The following is a 15,336-nucleotide window of genomic DNA, read 5'->3' as shown; positions in this document are numbered from 1 at the left end:
CAGCCCGGTCAGGTCTGTGAGGACCAAACATGACCTCCAGAAAGCCATGTCATGGTTTCTACCTCTTCTACAACACATGCAGGGATTAATTTAGGTGCCAAGCAGCTTGTTAAAGCTGTTGAACCAACTGAAAGGCAGGGTGGAACAGAGAAACAGGACACGATGGCCACAACCCTTTCCACTTGAGAAATAACAGCTGAGCTTTTCTGGGCCCACAACTCATGCAGAACTACAACAAACATATGGAGAAGATAAAATAAAATACATCAGAGCAGGAAGAATTTTGTGCCCAAAATAGGGAATGTCTTCCAAAAGCCACATTGTAAAAGGCCAATTCTTTAAGGGACAATCTTGCAAGGACAGAAGATCTTTAGTGAGCAGCTTCTATTCTTGCTTATCTGCAAATAATCACCAAAAAGAAAAGCACTTCAGGAACGTGGGGGAAACAGAATTGTGGAGCTCATTTTTATTCCCTCTTCACTGGAGATCTCTCACAGCCAGCAAACAACTGAGAGTCATTTAGTTCATGTGACCTAACCTAACGAGGTCACAGGGATTCCATCCACTTGCTGGCCAGCGAGATCCTCAAGGACCAACACAAAGCATCTTCCTCCCTCTTGAACACCTCAGTCCCCTGCACAGGCAGGTCCTGGGGCACATGGAGACACCAGGGAGACCACCAAGAGCTCCCTCGTGTTGATGCCTTCACAGACACAGCACCACAGTCCTGCCTGGAGCAGCTCTCCTTACCTGCACAGAACTCCTCCTCCTCCTCACGCTGGTTGTCCTGCTCTCGGATGAGATTCTTCCTGTACACTCGCCCCCCAATCCTTATCAGGGAGGGCCTCAGGACGTCCATCCCACTCCTCCTCCTAAGGCAAAACAAGAGGCAGCTTTGCTAACTCAGGACCAGGAAAGGTAAATCCTGAGGTTTCCTCCTGGATAACAGGTGAGAGGCATCAGGGGAGCTCTGAGGGGCTCAGCAAAGAGCAAAACCTGCACCTCCAAAAGAGCAGCAACTCCTCCTGTACGCAGGGGAGATGTCAGGAAGGGAACACTTCCTCAAGCCTTACATCACACATTTGAAGACTCATTTCAGGAGAAATTACAAGCACTCTTTGTCATCTTGTGAAGTACAACCAAGCAAAGCTGGGAAATTGAAGCAGTATTAGATATTTAATGAAGCATCATGGGTTTTGCCCGTGCAGTCAGCAACTGATCACCACTTTCCCTAATACCTACAGGTTTTCCCTAAAACTCAGGGCAGCCTCAGTCAGTGTGCTGTTCCAGCACCCTACACAGCTCTCTGCTGTCTCACCTTGTTATTCTCCACAGCTTCAGAACAAAGGTGAGATTCCTCACCAGGAATCTCCTACAAGACTGACCTCTCTCAAAACACCAGCCACCCTCCACTCTTTCCTCAAAGGCCTAAGGAGCCAAAAGCAAACCCAGTTCCGTGGATCTGCTCGGGAGGTGGGTGGGGAAGGGAAGCAAAGTGCTCTGAGGGATGGGGTGAGTGGTTACACCTCCTGCCCCCCAGCTCAGAGCTCCCTGGGAAGCTGCAGGTGTAAGCACATAAGTCTTACAGGACCCTGAATTATTCCAAACTAAATAAGAAACACAGAGCATCAAGTTAAACTTTTTACAGTGAAAAGCATTTTATGGCATAAAAAGAAAGAACTGGCAGTCGTCTGACAGATTTCACATCTTCAGTACTTAAATTTCTATGTTCAATGATACTGTTAATGTTGTGTATCTCAGTTTATCTTAATGTTGTTAACACAAAAATTTGTTACTCAGAAGACAAGTCTCCACAAAAATCAAACAAAAGACATCTTTGGGAAATTTCCCTGCCCAGTACAACAAAACCCAAGAGGAAAAATTTAAAAGCTTGCCTCTAAAAATTAATCTTTCCTGGGTTTTTTTCATGGAGTGACATGAGGTTCTCATGGTTATTGCACTTCACCTCAACTGAAGCCCTCTGAAATGACTTCAAACCACCTCAACTTACGTTTAAATAAAATAAAAAGGCATTCCTGTTGTAGTTCAGGAAAATGCAGATGTGCACTATGCACAGGGGGAATCATGAAAAAAACCCATACTGCTGTTGGGGTTTTGTTTGTTTCCACTCAGCCTTTTTTCTTTTCTAAATTGCAAAGCTGGTGTCACGATTTCTTGATACAGGACCTTTGCACACTCGGTAGCAGCCGCACGAGACATGCGTGACAGGGAGTCCGGCCTCTACCCGAAGAGCGCTGAGGTGAAACTGCGAGGCCCGCATCGCGGTGCAGGATTAGGCCCAGGCTCCCGCGGGAGACGCTGGCCTCACCTTCACTGACACCGGCCGCGCTGAGGGCCGAGGACAGGACCCTGTCCCGTAAGACACCGCTGGGTTTACAGCCCTGAGCAAGGCCCGGGGAGCGGCGGGCACCCCTCGGTCCCACCCGCGGCCCTACCAGGCCCGGCAGAACGCAGCCGTTGCCATGGGTTACCGCACTCCCGCCGGAAGTAGGAACAAGCCGCGGCCGCGAGCCCGGCCCAGCATGCACCGCGAGCGCGATCACGCGCGCCGCCTGCGCCAAACCGTCCGCGCGACCAGGTAAGGGCCGGAGGGGCCGGAACGGGGATGGGAGCGGGGATGGGATCGCGGATGGGATGGGAGGGGAGGGGAGGGGAGCGAGGCGGGGCGGAGCGGAGCGGAGCGGGAGGGGAAGGAGCACTCGGCGGAGCGGGAGCGGAGGGACCGGAGGGACCGGGGAAAAGAGGCTGGCGCCGGGGGGGGAAGGCCTCACTTACCGGGAAGCAGCTGGCTACGGAAGCCGGGGAGGGGCCATGGCGAGAGGGGCGGGGGCTGGGGCAAACAGAGCTGCGCATGCGCCTTGGCGGTCTCGAGGCAGCGGCCGTAGCGGGGGGGGGTGTGGGCCAGGGGCACCGTTGCGCATGCGCAGTGCAGCAGCTGCTCCCCAGCTCGGGGTGCCGGTGCCGGTGCCGCCCGACCCGGTGTTACGGGACCCGGCCTCGGTTGTCGCCCCCTTCCTCTGTGTTTGCCTCAGTCTCTTTCAAAAGGCATCCTGCGCCTCTAGCTGCGTTGCCGCTGGGTTTGCGAGCCCCGATTGGCACCATTTCAGCGTAAACCCTTCACGTCTCTTCCCCCAGGGGCGGGCGGGGGGCGCCGGGCACGTCCCGGTTCGTTGCGGGAGGTGTTGCTGCCATATCCAAGGTTTTATCCAGGCATTTCCCATCACAGGCCTTAAGCCCCAGCCTGCTGTGAGCTGCAGCGCTGTTTTGTATCGTATCACAGTAAACAACCTTGAGCTTAACAGAGCGAACTAACTGAACAAATCCTGGTGATGACAGCCTTTTAAAAACCCATTTTCTCTGCTAAAGCCTTGGGTGCTTTCTAAAGGCCTAGCCTCAAGAATCTGGGTAAGTGTATCAAATAGTAAAGTAATAGAAATTAATCACATGGGCGGGATAACTGGGAAATGCTTTATAAGTGGTTTGGAGGGAGCAGCAAGTGCTGTTGATTACAAGTGAAAAGATTTTACTATCAGAGAGGTATGTGACAACTTTTAAGTGCTCTATCGTGACAAACATACAGCAAATACCTCTTAAAGCCAAGGCTGAGAAAAGGGTATGCAAGAGGCAACCAGAATTGTGCTGTATAGACAGATGGACACTCAGCCATCATTTATTTAGGTCAAATTCAGTGTTTTAAAAGCACAACCCCATCTGGAGTGATGCAGAGAGCAGTTGCTGTGAACACAGCGTGGCTTCAGCAGGATGCATTGCTGGAACTGGCAGTCCTGCAGGCTTCCAGGTTTTATGAGGCAGTAGGTCTTTTTCCATGTTTGTGCTCCTGGAAACAAGGCAAAGAAAAGGAAAAAAAAAAAAAAAAAAATCTTTTTATGACCCTGGGGCGTGGGAAGAGTGCCAGGCAGCTGAAGGCCAGGGAATTCAGGCCAGCGACCTGTGCCAGGTTATTTTTACACACGCTCCAGCTGAATTCCCAGGCCCCCTTGTCCAAGGGGTCAGACACGGGTTACCTTCAGGTTCTGGGTGCCACCACGTGGTGTGACAGCTACGTGCACCTGTCCCTGCCCTGGGTGCAGGCAGCATCTCCCGTGTGAGCAGGGCAGCCCCGAGCACTCTGAGGCCGAAAAGCCGCGGAGCAGGGGCGGCAGCTGAGAGCTGTGCTTGGTGGCTCTTCCTGCACCTCACCACCTTCCTCTGCCGTCAGATCCACGCACGGTTGCTGGCTTCATGCCCTGGGAAACTCCCGAGACAACCTTCCTAATTCAGCTTTACTCCTTTTTTCCTCTTCCAGGCTGGGACGGGGTGAAATGGCAGCCTCTTCCTCATCCTCTTCAGCCGGCGGGGTCAGCGGCAGCTCTGTAACGGGGTCGGGGTTCAGTGTTTCAGACCTGGCACCCCCCAGAAAAGCCCTCTTCACATACCCCAAAGGAGCCGGGGAGATGCTGGAAGGTGATTGCTCCTGCACTTTTCCTTCCCTGCTCCTCCTGGTGTGCAGGCAGCCCCTGCAAGGGAGGTGCTGAGAGTGGCACCCAGCTGTGTTTTCAGACTTCAGCTGACAAAAGCTGGAGGGAGAAAGGAAGTGCCACGGTTCAGATACATCCCAAGGAGCCCCAGCTCTCCCACCAGTTGTCCACGAGGAAGAGATTTTTCTGGCCATCACCTGTTTTTTAGCTCTATGAGAACACTTCAGACAAGGAGGGGATCTACTTGAAAGGGGTCATGATGGTGTTAATTGCTTATTGTTAGCTAATCCTTTGATGTCGGGCAGGAATTACTGTACAGATAGCTGAGGCAGGAGTATTTTTCTTGGCAAAACACATTCTGGGATTGGATTTGACTATCTTAGAACAGGAGGCAGCTTGTATCCCTGCTGGCCAGGAAATACGAGGCTGAGGCTTGCTTTTGCCCTTGACTCAAAACCTCGCTGCAGAGGTCTCTGAGAGGATAAATCAGAACTAGACCTCTCTGTTAATCCTTCAACCCTGAGCACATTCCCCTTTTGGGCTCACTCTTGAGCATTTCTCCTGGGCCCCCTGGAGAGGGTCAGAGCTCTGATCCAGCTCTGGAGGAGGACCCAGGCACATCCCTGCTGTCACCACTGCACGTCCCTGCAATGGGTGGGGGAGGAAGTGCAGATCCTCCAGAGGACAGGGTTAAGCCAAGGTTTTTCTGTCTGTCTGCTCCTCTTGAACTTTCTGTGGCACCACACTGCTCACTTGACTGCATGAGCCTGAAGTTCACTGGGGGAGCCCTGCAGCTCCAGTGGAGGCAGACGTGGCAGGACAGGGCAGCTGGGGACTGATCACTACGGTGTCCAAGGACTGTTTTTATTACACACCAGAGCGCATATGCCAGTCTATTGAAGTAATTATGACTAAAGGCTTGCTCATAGAACTTAACAAGGCCTCCAAACAAATTAAAATAATGAAGCATTTTGTGTTAACAACAAGACAGACAACTGTTTCTCCCGAGAGCCACTCAGCAGGACAGCTAGGCTGGAGAATCAGAGCCGGAGAGGGAAGGGTTTGTTTGGAAACAGTGTGGGGCAGCACCAACACAGCATTTAGCACCTTGCAAAAGGCTGCTCTGATGCATGGCAAAACTCAAAATCTTCCCTCCTACCTCGGGTTCAACTTGGGATGAGATTTTCCAGGGCCAGGCATCTTGTTTCTACCCTTAAGTCTTTGAAATTGCTTCTCTTCCTTGTCTTTACAGCATGGAGCTTTTACTTGACTTTGCTCTGGGCTGACCTGGCTATCTGTAACACAAAAGTTTGTCTTTCCTGGGTCTCAGGAACAACTAAACACTGTCCCTGTCACATGAAGCTTTAGGTTAGCATTTAAATTTCTGAGATAGAAGGTGATAACCCATTCTTCCATCAGGCAAGTGCTAGTGAGGTGGCTGTACACCAGTTTCCTCTCCAAAACTTCCCACTAACTGATGGATTTTTATTGTTATTTTAACTATCTCACTTGTTTTTAAATAAACCATCAGGTTTTGAGGACTTTTTTTTGGAAGAAAGGAGTATAATAGTGGCTGGAGAGCAGCCAGCCAGAAAGGGACCTGGGAGTCTGGATTGACAGGAAGCTGAACATGAGCCAGCAGTGTGCCCAGGTAGCCAAGAAGGCCAATGGCATCCTGGCCTGTATCAGGAACAGTGTGGCCAGCAGGTCCAGGGAAGTGATTCTGCCCCTGTACTCAGCGCTGGTGAGGCCTCACCTCGAGTCCTGTGTCCAGTTCTGGGCCCCTCAGTTCAGGAAGGAGATTGAGGTGCTGGAGCAGGTCCAGAGAAGAGCAAGGAGGCTGTGAAGGGATCCAGCACAAGTCCTGTGAGGAAGGGCTGAGGGAGCTGGGGGTGTTGAGGCTGGAGAAGAGGAGGCTCAGGGGAGACCTCATCACTCTCTACAACTCCCTGAAAGGAGGTTGGAGCCAGGGGAGGGTCGGGCTCTTCTCCCAGGCAGCCATCAGTAAGACAAGAGGGCAGGGACTTAAGCTCTGCCAGGGGAGGTTTGGGTTGGATATTGGGAAGAAATTCTTTATAGAGAGGATGATCAGGCATTGGAATGGGCTGCCCAGGGAGGTGGTGGATTGTCTGTCCCTGGAGGTTTTAAAGGAGAGACTGATGTGGCACTCAGTGCCATGGTCTGGGAAGCACAGCGGAAGTGGGGTAAGGGTTGGACTTGATGATCTCAGAGGTCCTTTCCAACCTGGCTGATTCTGTGATTCTGTAATCTGTGTCAGTACTTGGCACACAGATAAATCCAGATGGATGTAATAATACTGCCTTAGCTTACCTTCTATTTAAAATGGAATAAAATTGCTTGGCAAGGCAATGTGGCTGGGTATCAGCTGGGATGTCTCCCAGGTAGCATGGCCATTCCTGGTGGCACTGGGAGCCAGCTGAAGCCCTACTCAAGATCTGAGCACACAGTTCAAAAACCCAAGTGCTGGGTGTAGGGGTGAGTGTCAGAATGAGACACATGGAGAAACCCACACCTCAAATGTAAAAATACAAGGTCAGTGACACGCAGTTAAGGCTGCTCAGTCTTAAAACTCAGATTAAACCCCCTTCATTTTTCTGTTTACAGATGGCTCTGAAAGATTCCTCTGTGAGTCTGTCTTCAGCTATCAGGTGGCTTCTACATTAAAGCAAGTGAAACATGGTAAGCACTGCATGTTGAAGGGGAAAGATGGCAGGGCAGCACAGAGAAAAAGCTGACATGTTCCCGGGTGCCAACCACAATAAAAAAAAGAGGTGCCTTTTAAGTTGGCAAATTCACGCTAAGTCAGGCCACCATCAGAGTCCTATTGCAAGCCCTATGCAAAGCACCAGGAACCCACACAGCCTGGGTGGGAACAGACTGCACCTTCTGAAGCTTGTTTTTCCATCCCTGTGTGCTGTGCGCTGCCCTCACCAGAGGTGAGGCAGGAGAGGAGGTTACAGGCAGGAAACGCCCACACTCTGATCTTGGCCCAGCAATGACTGTCTCTCTGGCCTCAAGCAGAGACACTTGATTCCACCTTTGTTTCTCTGCTAAGCCCTGGTGACACTGGCAGGCTCAAGCCAAGTTTCCAGAGGTGTTCAGGAGATGGACGTGCAGGTGCGTGGCATGGAGTGCTGACTGCTCCCCACCTCCCCAGGAAAGAGCCTTGCATCTTGTTTGAACTTCTGCTTCCCTCCTGGGGCCTTCCCCTGCCTCCCAGGTGCCTGGAGCTGAACAATGGGCTTGGCTGCACAGCAGCTTGTGTGTGCTCTCCAGACGCTGGGCAGAGCTCAGCACCAGATCCTTTCTGCTACTTGAGGGTCATATCCTTTCTGGTCCCCACCTCTCAGCAGCTAGAATGGCTGCTTCCATGTGTTGTCTCAGACCAGAGAGGTTTCCTGTTGTCAGTCAGTGAGGGTTGGCAGGAGGAGGTCTGGGGGCATGCAGCAGCTTGCAGGGCTGTTATCCTCTATTTCTGAACCGAAAAGCAAAGCTGAATTTCAGAACCATTGTTTCCACAGCTAGTGGGACTGTAGCAGCCAGTGTTTGCTGCACGGATTGGCACCATGATCAGCAACAGATGTTCAGACTGGTTTATGGAGCACAAGTTACCTCCCTGTAAAAAAGGGAGAAAGCTGGAAAAAAAAAAAATTGAGGTCATCGTTTTTTGGCTTGCTTGTTTAACAGTTCCCAAAAGCACTCTGTTGCAGGAGGTGGAGTGAGAACAGTCCCTCTTTAAAAGCACCCACTGCTCCAGTCAGCATAAATCTTGTACGTTTTATGTCCCACCTCTTGCAGTAAGTCAGCTCATACTGGGGTGTAAGAGGCAGCTGCACTGTTGAATTTCTGGTGGAGCCAAGAGAAGGGCTGTTCCCATCTCTCTACCAGATAGTTTAATTGGAAAAGGAGCCTGCCTGCCCAACGCACCACTTTTCAGTAAAGCTGAGGGGAACAAGTAGTCCTGGGAGTCCCCAGGGAGGCCACCCATCTCTCAGAGGGAACCTTGGTGTCTTTAGCCTGCTCGGATCACAAGAGCTTTTCTGCTCCAGCCAGGTCCTTGAAGGACCTTCGTGAAAATCAAGCTCAAGCTGCACCCAGCAGTACTGTGGGCTGACTGAGCTTGCTCTGAATTTCTCTGTTCTTCTGCACTATAAATATTTATGCTAAAGAAATGAGCTTCATCCTGTTTTCACCTCCTTACATTAATCAGCCTCATGCTTCCCTGTTAGGACTTGAATTTACACGGCACGGGCAGGGATGGGTAAATACTCATTCAGCATTGGATGAGGTGGAAAAGCCTGTCCCTCCTTTCTCCTGAGATCTGGTGAGGTCTTGCCATTTGCACAGGGCATCGTGTGGAGTGGGCTTATATTCAAATCAGCACAGTGGGTTTTATTCTACTCTGTTCCCTGTTGACAGCTGGGAATTTGCATGTAATTGAAAGGTTTAATTGCGCTGTCATTGCAAACCACACAGTTACCTTTGAACTTCTCGCAGATCAACAAGTCACCCGGATGGAAAAACTAGCTGGTCTGGTGGAAGAGCTGGAGGCAGATGAGTGGAGGTACAAGCCCATCGAGCAGCTCCTGGGATTCACTCCCTCCTCAGGCTGAGCATGTCTGGATTGCTGCTGTCAGGGAGCAGAAGAAAAACATTTCTGTCCTGGTTTCAAAACATCCCCCCCCATTTAGCAGGATGCTGACAGCTGTACCTGCAGGAGTGGGCCTTTTTGGGTTTTTTGTTGTTTTTTTCCTAAGTAAAGCTGCCAGTAAGTGGAAATGACAGGATTTTTAAAATCACCTGTGGCGTTACAGTTGGCAGGGCTGGGTTTCTGTAAGGTAGGATCAGTTTTACAGAACTCTGAGAATCACCTTTTTGTTCACAGAGGTGGGAAGACTTTAAGAGTGTGGTGATGAGGAGAGCAGCCCAGTAACTCAGCCTGGCCTGTCTGGCACATTGCTGGAGGACTGGGCAGTGGGAGAACAGAGGCACAATGATCTGCCAAAAATTCTTGTCAGCCCTGGCCACTGTTTTGAGGGATGAACAGGATGAGGACTGTCCCTGGTCAGTTTGAGGGGTCATAGGGTGACCCTTTCTCCAGGGGTACCTTGTGTATTGGTGAAGATGTTTTCTCTCCATTGCTGTTCCTCTTGTGTCACCACAGCAAGTGCTGGTAGAGCACTGCTCTCTAATGCAGAAGCTTTATCTTTAATACCCTGAAACTTTTTTCCTCTTTGCTATGTATTAGATTGCTCCACGATAATAAAATTTGTCTTTGAAACGTTTTATCTTTGCTCAGCTTGGTGTGAGGAGGTCTGAGGAAAGAAAAGAAACAGCTGCTCAGTCTGTAACAGGAGGTTTAATGAGATTAGAGGCAGCTTGGCTGTTAATGATGGTCAACTTCAGTTCAGTTTCACAAAACCCTCCAAGAGGAACGAAACCACACTTGTTTTATGCTCAGAAGTAGATTGGATTAAATCGGATTTTAATCCTGTTTTAACTCTGCCAGCAGAAAACCCTTCTTTAAATCCATCCATTTTAATAATCTTGGTTTTCTAGGGAACTGGATTTCTATTTTCTGCCTTAGCATTTTAACATGTTCCTTTTACATTGCTCAGAGCCTCAACGCCCTGGTTTTGCTACCCAGTAGGACAAATAGCTCTGCACAGTTATACAACTTGTGGCTCCAGACCCCTATTTCTTCCATTTTGAACATCTTATTTATGAGGTGATTTTATTTTTACTCACTATTTCAGTTCAGCCACATATGGATCAAAACAGATTAATTTGAATTCATCTCCATCTCAGTTACATCACCATCAGTTTGCTTTCTCTAAAACTAAAAGGTATGCAGACACCTTCTGCATTTGTTTCTAACTAGTACCAGAGTCAGCTTTTTGTGATCCAGAGCCACAAGCCACCCAAAAGCCAGCCCTAGTCTGCAGATGCAGCCCCAGTTCCAGCTCCACACCCCTGGAAATTTACCATACCATTTCTGAAACAGTGTCAGGGGTGTTCTCACCTAAGACTCAGCTGTGTCCCACACTGCCTCCCCTGGCCCAGAAGGTCTCCCCCACTCCTGGAGAGCTGCCAGCCCCGGCTTTGTGAAGCCTCCTGCACAGCAACCGAGTCCTTGGCCGCTATCATGATGGTGGTTGGTGTCAAACCCCCCTCCCAGATGGGGTGATTCTGAGAATAAGGGAGCATTTCAATCCTCAACTTTTTTTGGTTGGTTTAGATCATCATATTTTTAACCTGGCTTACTCCAGTTTGACCAAACTTGCCAAAAATACCCCCATATCAAGAAGTTTCAGAATGGCTCTGTGCAGGGCAGCAGCACCCCTCCTGACAGCCCCTCTCACTCGCCCCCCTGTCCCACCCACTCGCCAGCCCTACAGTGGGGCCACCAACGTCACTGCCTGCAGAACCAGCCTTTCCGTTTTGCTGCTCCAAGTGAAACTTTTCCACTCCAGCAGCCCTCTGGGGAGCGCCGGGGGATGGGCGCCTGCGGCTTATCCCAGTGGGATACAGAGCCCGAGCATTCCCCAGATCTCCCCGCAAGCCCGAGGGTCCAAAACACTGCGGGGCTGAGATTTCCCTGGGTAACACATATCCCTCCCCCGCCCCCTGTCATGTGCCTTGTTTTCCAGGAGCAGGGAATGGCCCGGGCCGTGCTGTACATGGCTTGCTGGTATGTGTGCCCAGCACCAAAATAGACACATGTGCGAGAGCCATGGAGAGGAAGTGAAAAGTTCAGCCCGTACAGTACTACGAATGCAAAAACATGTTGCTGGCCGCTCCCTCCTCCAGCTCAGTAAACACTTTATGTAAGGAGCAAACCAGAGGGTGAAACAAAAAAAACCAAAACAACCTCCTCAACACAGCTTTTAACTCTGGAAACTCCCCAGCTGTCCTATTCGTGCTCTGTGGGGCAGAGCAGGATTCCTCCTGCGGGGTTTGAAGCACCGTTCCCCCCCATCCCAGGGGGGGCTCTGAGCAACGCTGGGGGCTTGGGCGCTGTTTGGAGGCTGCAGCTGGGAGGGAAGGGACAGGGGGAAGGGAGCCTGTCAGCTGGGAGCAAAAGTTGACGCAGGGAGGGGAGGGAAAATAAGAAGTTAAAAAAAAAAAAAAAAAAAAAAAAAAAAAGCTGAACAAAGAGTCCTGTTCAGGGCTGCTGGTTGGTTTTCCTGTGGGTGCTTGCGGCAGAACGTTATGTACCGGCACAGGCCCCGCTCGCACCTCCCCTCCCTGGCTCTTCGCCCTGCTGGCTGTGTCCCCAGCACCGGGGATGGTGCCAAGGCATGAACTTACCATGCTGCCCAGCCAAAACACCCGGTGAGGGAAGGCCTCTCCCGCCACCGAGGATGCAGGGCAGCACCCGGCAGCCTCCCAAAAACACCGGCTCCCAGCTTTTCTTCAACGGGGCAAACGCATCCGTGGGGAGATGGATTTCACATCCCCTCCCTTCAAATGGCACGATGCCAGCCCGGCATTTGGCATCCCATCTGCCAAAACCTGTCCACAATCATCCTTGGATGCATGTTCCTCGTTTCTCCGCCCGACTCCCTGCCTGCAGCTGCTTGTCCTGGGGGCAAGAGACGGGCCCCAAAGTTTGGCTGCAGCGCAGACCGGCCCGACCGGCGGCACGTCGGGACCTGCCATGGTGTCCCAGACAGCTCACAGCCTCAGCTCCTGTGCTAGAGCTGGCCACAGGCTTGGAGTGTGGGGTCACCCCTCATGTCCCCATCACCCCCGGCCACGGGGCCAGAGGGGGTGCAAAAGACACCCACGACACCCCAAAAAACACGGCCTCCGTCTAGCCCTTCTGTTACATTCTTCATGGGATTACTTGGCCACAGAAGATCACACCATCTCCTGTGCCAACCCTGGCCGGCGATCATGTTTTGAAATAACGTGTAAATCTACCTAAAAGTGGCTTTTTGGGCCACAGACACACTGGGAAGCAATAAAAGGACAGGGACTGTGCCGTGCGCCACAGCAGCCACCCCATGGGGCAAGGAATTTCTCCCCCCGCCTCACACGGGGCAGGGCTTGCAGGGACGTGCTCTGAAGCACTCACCAAGCCCCCCGTAATACATCTCCTCCCTTCCTCCTCCTCCCCAGCCCCATCCCCCCTCCGCAGCTCTGCAAAACCGCTGAGCTCAGCAAATCCCAGGCAGGGGCCCAGCCAGGACCCTCCCCAACGCCAGCCGCCCCCGCCAGCTCCTGCTTAACCCTTTGCAAAGCCGGTGGAGGCTGGAAATCGGAGGGATCGAGCAAATCCCATCAGGGGGTGTCCCACGAGGTGCAGCTGGCCAGGAACAGGCTGTCCAGAACGTTTTATCCATCATCCAGAGCCACCGTTCTGATCTCCTCAGAAAGGATGGTGGTTCAGAGGGACAGACACGCTGCTCAGCCACAAAAATCATGCTGGATTTACACCACAGCATTACCCAGGGAGGGGAAGCACAGGCACAACTAAGACTGTAGTTAAAATTAGGCTTTCTAGTCCCAAACCATTTCCAGAGGCTCTGCTGCAGCAGAGCAGCCTGGAGGCCGTGGTTGCCTTTAGGAAGGAAAACAAGCTCCCAGCCCCACACCGCCTCCCCTCCCACCATCACTGTAGGATTATCTTATTTCAGGGAACAAAAATGATATTTCACTTTAAATCTTGCCACCCCACCAGAGGCTGCTTGCTCCTCTGCCTACCAGGCGATGTTATGGCAAAGAAAGAAAAATATTTATGCTCAGCTTCAGGATTCAAGCTTATTTTTAGCAAGGTGCCTTCCCTGTGGTCTTTTACCTCTTTTTCATTTATTTGTCTGTTTCCCCCTGTTTTGACCCCAAAGCCAACAGTTCCCCATCTGTTTTCAGCCTCACCCAGCAAACATTTGTAGCAATGACTTGGTGGTTGTGGGGAATAAAAAACCCCACAAGCTAAATTTTGTTAAAAACAGAATACCAAGCATCATCCAAATGTTTCTGAGCCCGTGTACGTATAGTATTTTGCTGTATTACCCAGACAGCACACAAATATCAAGAGTATATTTTTAATAAACAGGGTTGAGGTCTGTTGTTTTTTGTCCTGAAAAGCAGATCAATGGCCCTGTGTGCCACGGGTGCAAGCCAGGGCTTGTTCTCAGCTCTCCACATATCCCCACCACTTCCTGGGTTGCCACCCGCCCCCCCCAGCTTGGACCTCTACGCCCAAAACTGTGAGATTCAAGCCCCCCTTTTTCCTTCACTCTCTGAAAAACAACTTCCTGACTGCCATGGCTGCTTGTGGGGTACCTGGACCCTCTGCACCCACTGCCCCACAGCTCTTGGGTGGGATAATTTATTCCTATCCCCTCCATGGTGGAGGTGACTGGCAATGCTGGCACAGGGGGCCTGTCCCCCTCTCTCCCTGCTGGCGTCTGCCCTCTGATGTGTTTACACCACCAGGCTGTTATCAATCTCTGCTCAGGAAGGACAGTACCCAAGATAGCTCCCAGAACTCTTCAGAGTGTGCTCAGCTCCTCCGATAAAGCCGCAGGCAGAGCGCTGGGAGGACAAACAAAGCTCTTTATCACCAATTAATTGGGCCTTCGGCTCCCCACACTCCTCAGGTTCTGGCTTCAGAAAGGTCACGTTCACAGGGGCAGGCACACGTGGACCCACGGGGGGACACACTTACAGATCTGAGAGCTCAGAGGAGCTGTCTTGCTCCTGTTTCCGGGGACCACTGAGTGAGGCAGATGGGGGCTACCAGAAGCCTGGCACTGGACAAAACACCCCTGTCCCAGGCTGGCCATGGCCCAGTTTTTAACATATTTCACTTCAACAGCCCCAGTTTTCTTAAGAACCCCAGACAACGCTAGCTAATGGGACACTGGCACCCTGATCATCCACTACAACTTGGGCTTTGGGTTTGGCTTAAAAAACAAAGCTGAGCAGCAGCAAACCTGAGTCACCCATGTCCCATACTTGGGCTGCCCCCAGCCACTCCCAGCAGGATCAGGCCCTGCCAGTGCTCACCACACAAACACTGCCTGAAAGACCAAGGTTATCAGTGGGAAGATTAAAGAACAAGATGTAATAAAAATGCTCACAGCTCTGTCACCTGCTGTCTGGTTTTGTGCCAGCCAGGCCCTTTTCACCACACGGAGATGAGTGGGGGAACAACGGGGAGAAGGCACAAAGTGGCCTCAGCACGTCCCCCATGCTGCTACTGTCTCCACCAGAATGCATCTGAGGCCAAATGGCAAGGCCTGAATGGGGTCTGGCCCTGGAAGGGCCTGCAGTGAGGCCCACGCCCAAACCGGGCCCTGAGGGGCTCCCCAGGGTGAGACCCTGGACCTGAGGGGGCGAGGCCCAGGTCCTGAGTTGAGGAGGGTTGGGGCCCACGTCCTGAGGGGCGTATGCAGACCTGAGGTGCTGCCCGAGATGTGACCCTGGCCCCGGGGAGGCAGGGGCGATGCCCAGTCCTTAGCTGTTGGCAGGCGGCCGGGGAAGCCCAGCGGGAGGTGCTGAGGACCAACCGGGCCCTCCTGATGCAACACCCGGCGCCTTTTGCAGGGACGGGTCCGGATGGTGGCCGAGCCGAGCGCAGCCGAGGGGAGCCGAGGGGAGCCGAGGGGAGCCGAGGGGAGCCGAGGGGTGCCGAGGGGTGCCGAGGGGTGCCGAGAGGTATCGAGGGGTATCGAGGGGTGCTGAGCCGGGAGAGCAGGGCAGTGGGCGGGGCCTCCTGCTGTCGCCGGGCAGGAGAGACGCCGCGGACGTGCCCCGCGTTCCCATTGGTGAATTCTGGCCTGAGGGGCGTGGCCTGTCGCAGCGC

The 15,336-nt window shown here is 52.3% G+C and overlaps 2 protein-coding genes and 1 long non-coding RNA gene across 8 annotated transcripts in view; 1 reads left to right on the top strand and 2 right to left on the bottom strand.

The window, feature by feature from the left end:
• Positions 1-3,151, bottom strand: part of ASCC1 (activating signal cointegrator 1 complex subunit 1) — a 35,220-nt gene extending 32,069 nt beyond the window's left edge. For 3 of the 5 annotated variants that reach the window (XR_011726803.1, XM_071748962.1, XM_071748961.1), the window contains exons 1-2: positions 2,797-3,151; positions 751-872 (exon numbers count right to left, since the gene is read on the bottom strand). Coding sequence is in view for 4 of the 5 variants with exons in the window: in XM_071748962.1 (XP_071605063.1) it covers positions 751-859 (109 nt within the window). In the remaining variant the exon portion in view is untranslated. Of the gene's footprint in view, positions 1-750; positions 873-2,187; positions 2,343-2,796 lie in introns of those variants that run through there. The other 2 variants (XM_071748959.1, XM_071748960.1) reach the window with 2 other exon arrangements.
• ANAPC16 (anaphase promoting complex subunit 16) lies at positions 2,488-9,806 on the top strand. Its single transcript, XM_071748964.1, has 4 exons — positions 2,488-2,599; positions 4,328-4,485; positions 7,125-7,199; positions 9,018-9,806. Exons 1-4 carry the CDS (start codon positions 2,544-2,546, stop codon positions 9,131-9,133), a joined length of 405 nt encoding a protein of 134 aa, XP_071605065.1. The 5' UTR covers positions 2,488-2,543; the 3' UTR covers positions 9,134-9,806.
• LOC139798393 (uncharacterized) lies at positions 3,357-15,201 on the bottom strand. Of its 2 annotated transcripts, none has more exons than XR_011726805.1 (4): positions 14,929-15,201; positions 7,864-9,835; positions 4,047-4,598; positions 3,357-3,859 (listed from the first exon to the last, which is right to left on the bottom strand). It is a non-coding gene; the product is annotated as an uncharacterized lncRNA (long non-coding RNA). The 2 variants fall into 2 exon arrangements; XR_011726804.1 differs by lacking the exon at positions 14,929-15,201 and adding an exon at positions 10,543-10,557.
• Between the last annotated feature and the right edge of the window lie 135 nt (positions 15,202-15,336).

Source organism: Heliangelus exortis, chromosome 7, assembly GCF_036169615.1.
Source record: "Heliangelus exortis chromosome 7, bHelExo1.hap1, whole genome shotgun sequence".
NCBI classification, from domain to species: Eukaryota; Metazoa; Chordata; class Aves; order Apodiformes; family Trochilidae; genus Heliangelus; species Heliangelus exortis.
This window is presented reverse-complemented; position numbering and strand designations above follow the sequence as displayed.

Bases quoted from the DNA above. Each gene is read 5' to 3' on its own strand.
- ANAPC16 (XM_071748964.1), top strand. From the start codon at position 2,544: ATGCACCGCGAGCGCGATCACGCGCGCCGCCTGCGCCAAACCGTCCGC. The intron at 2,600-4,327 runs GTAAGGGCCGGA...TTCCTCTTCCAG, and splicing joins CAAACCGTCCGCGCGACCAG to GCTGGGACGGGGTGAAATGG. The intron at 7,200-9,017 runs GTAAGCACTGCA...AACTTCTCGCAG, and splicing joins ATTAAAGCAAGTGAAACATG to ATCAACAAGTCACCCGGATG.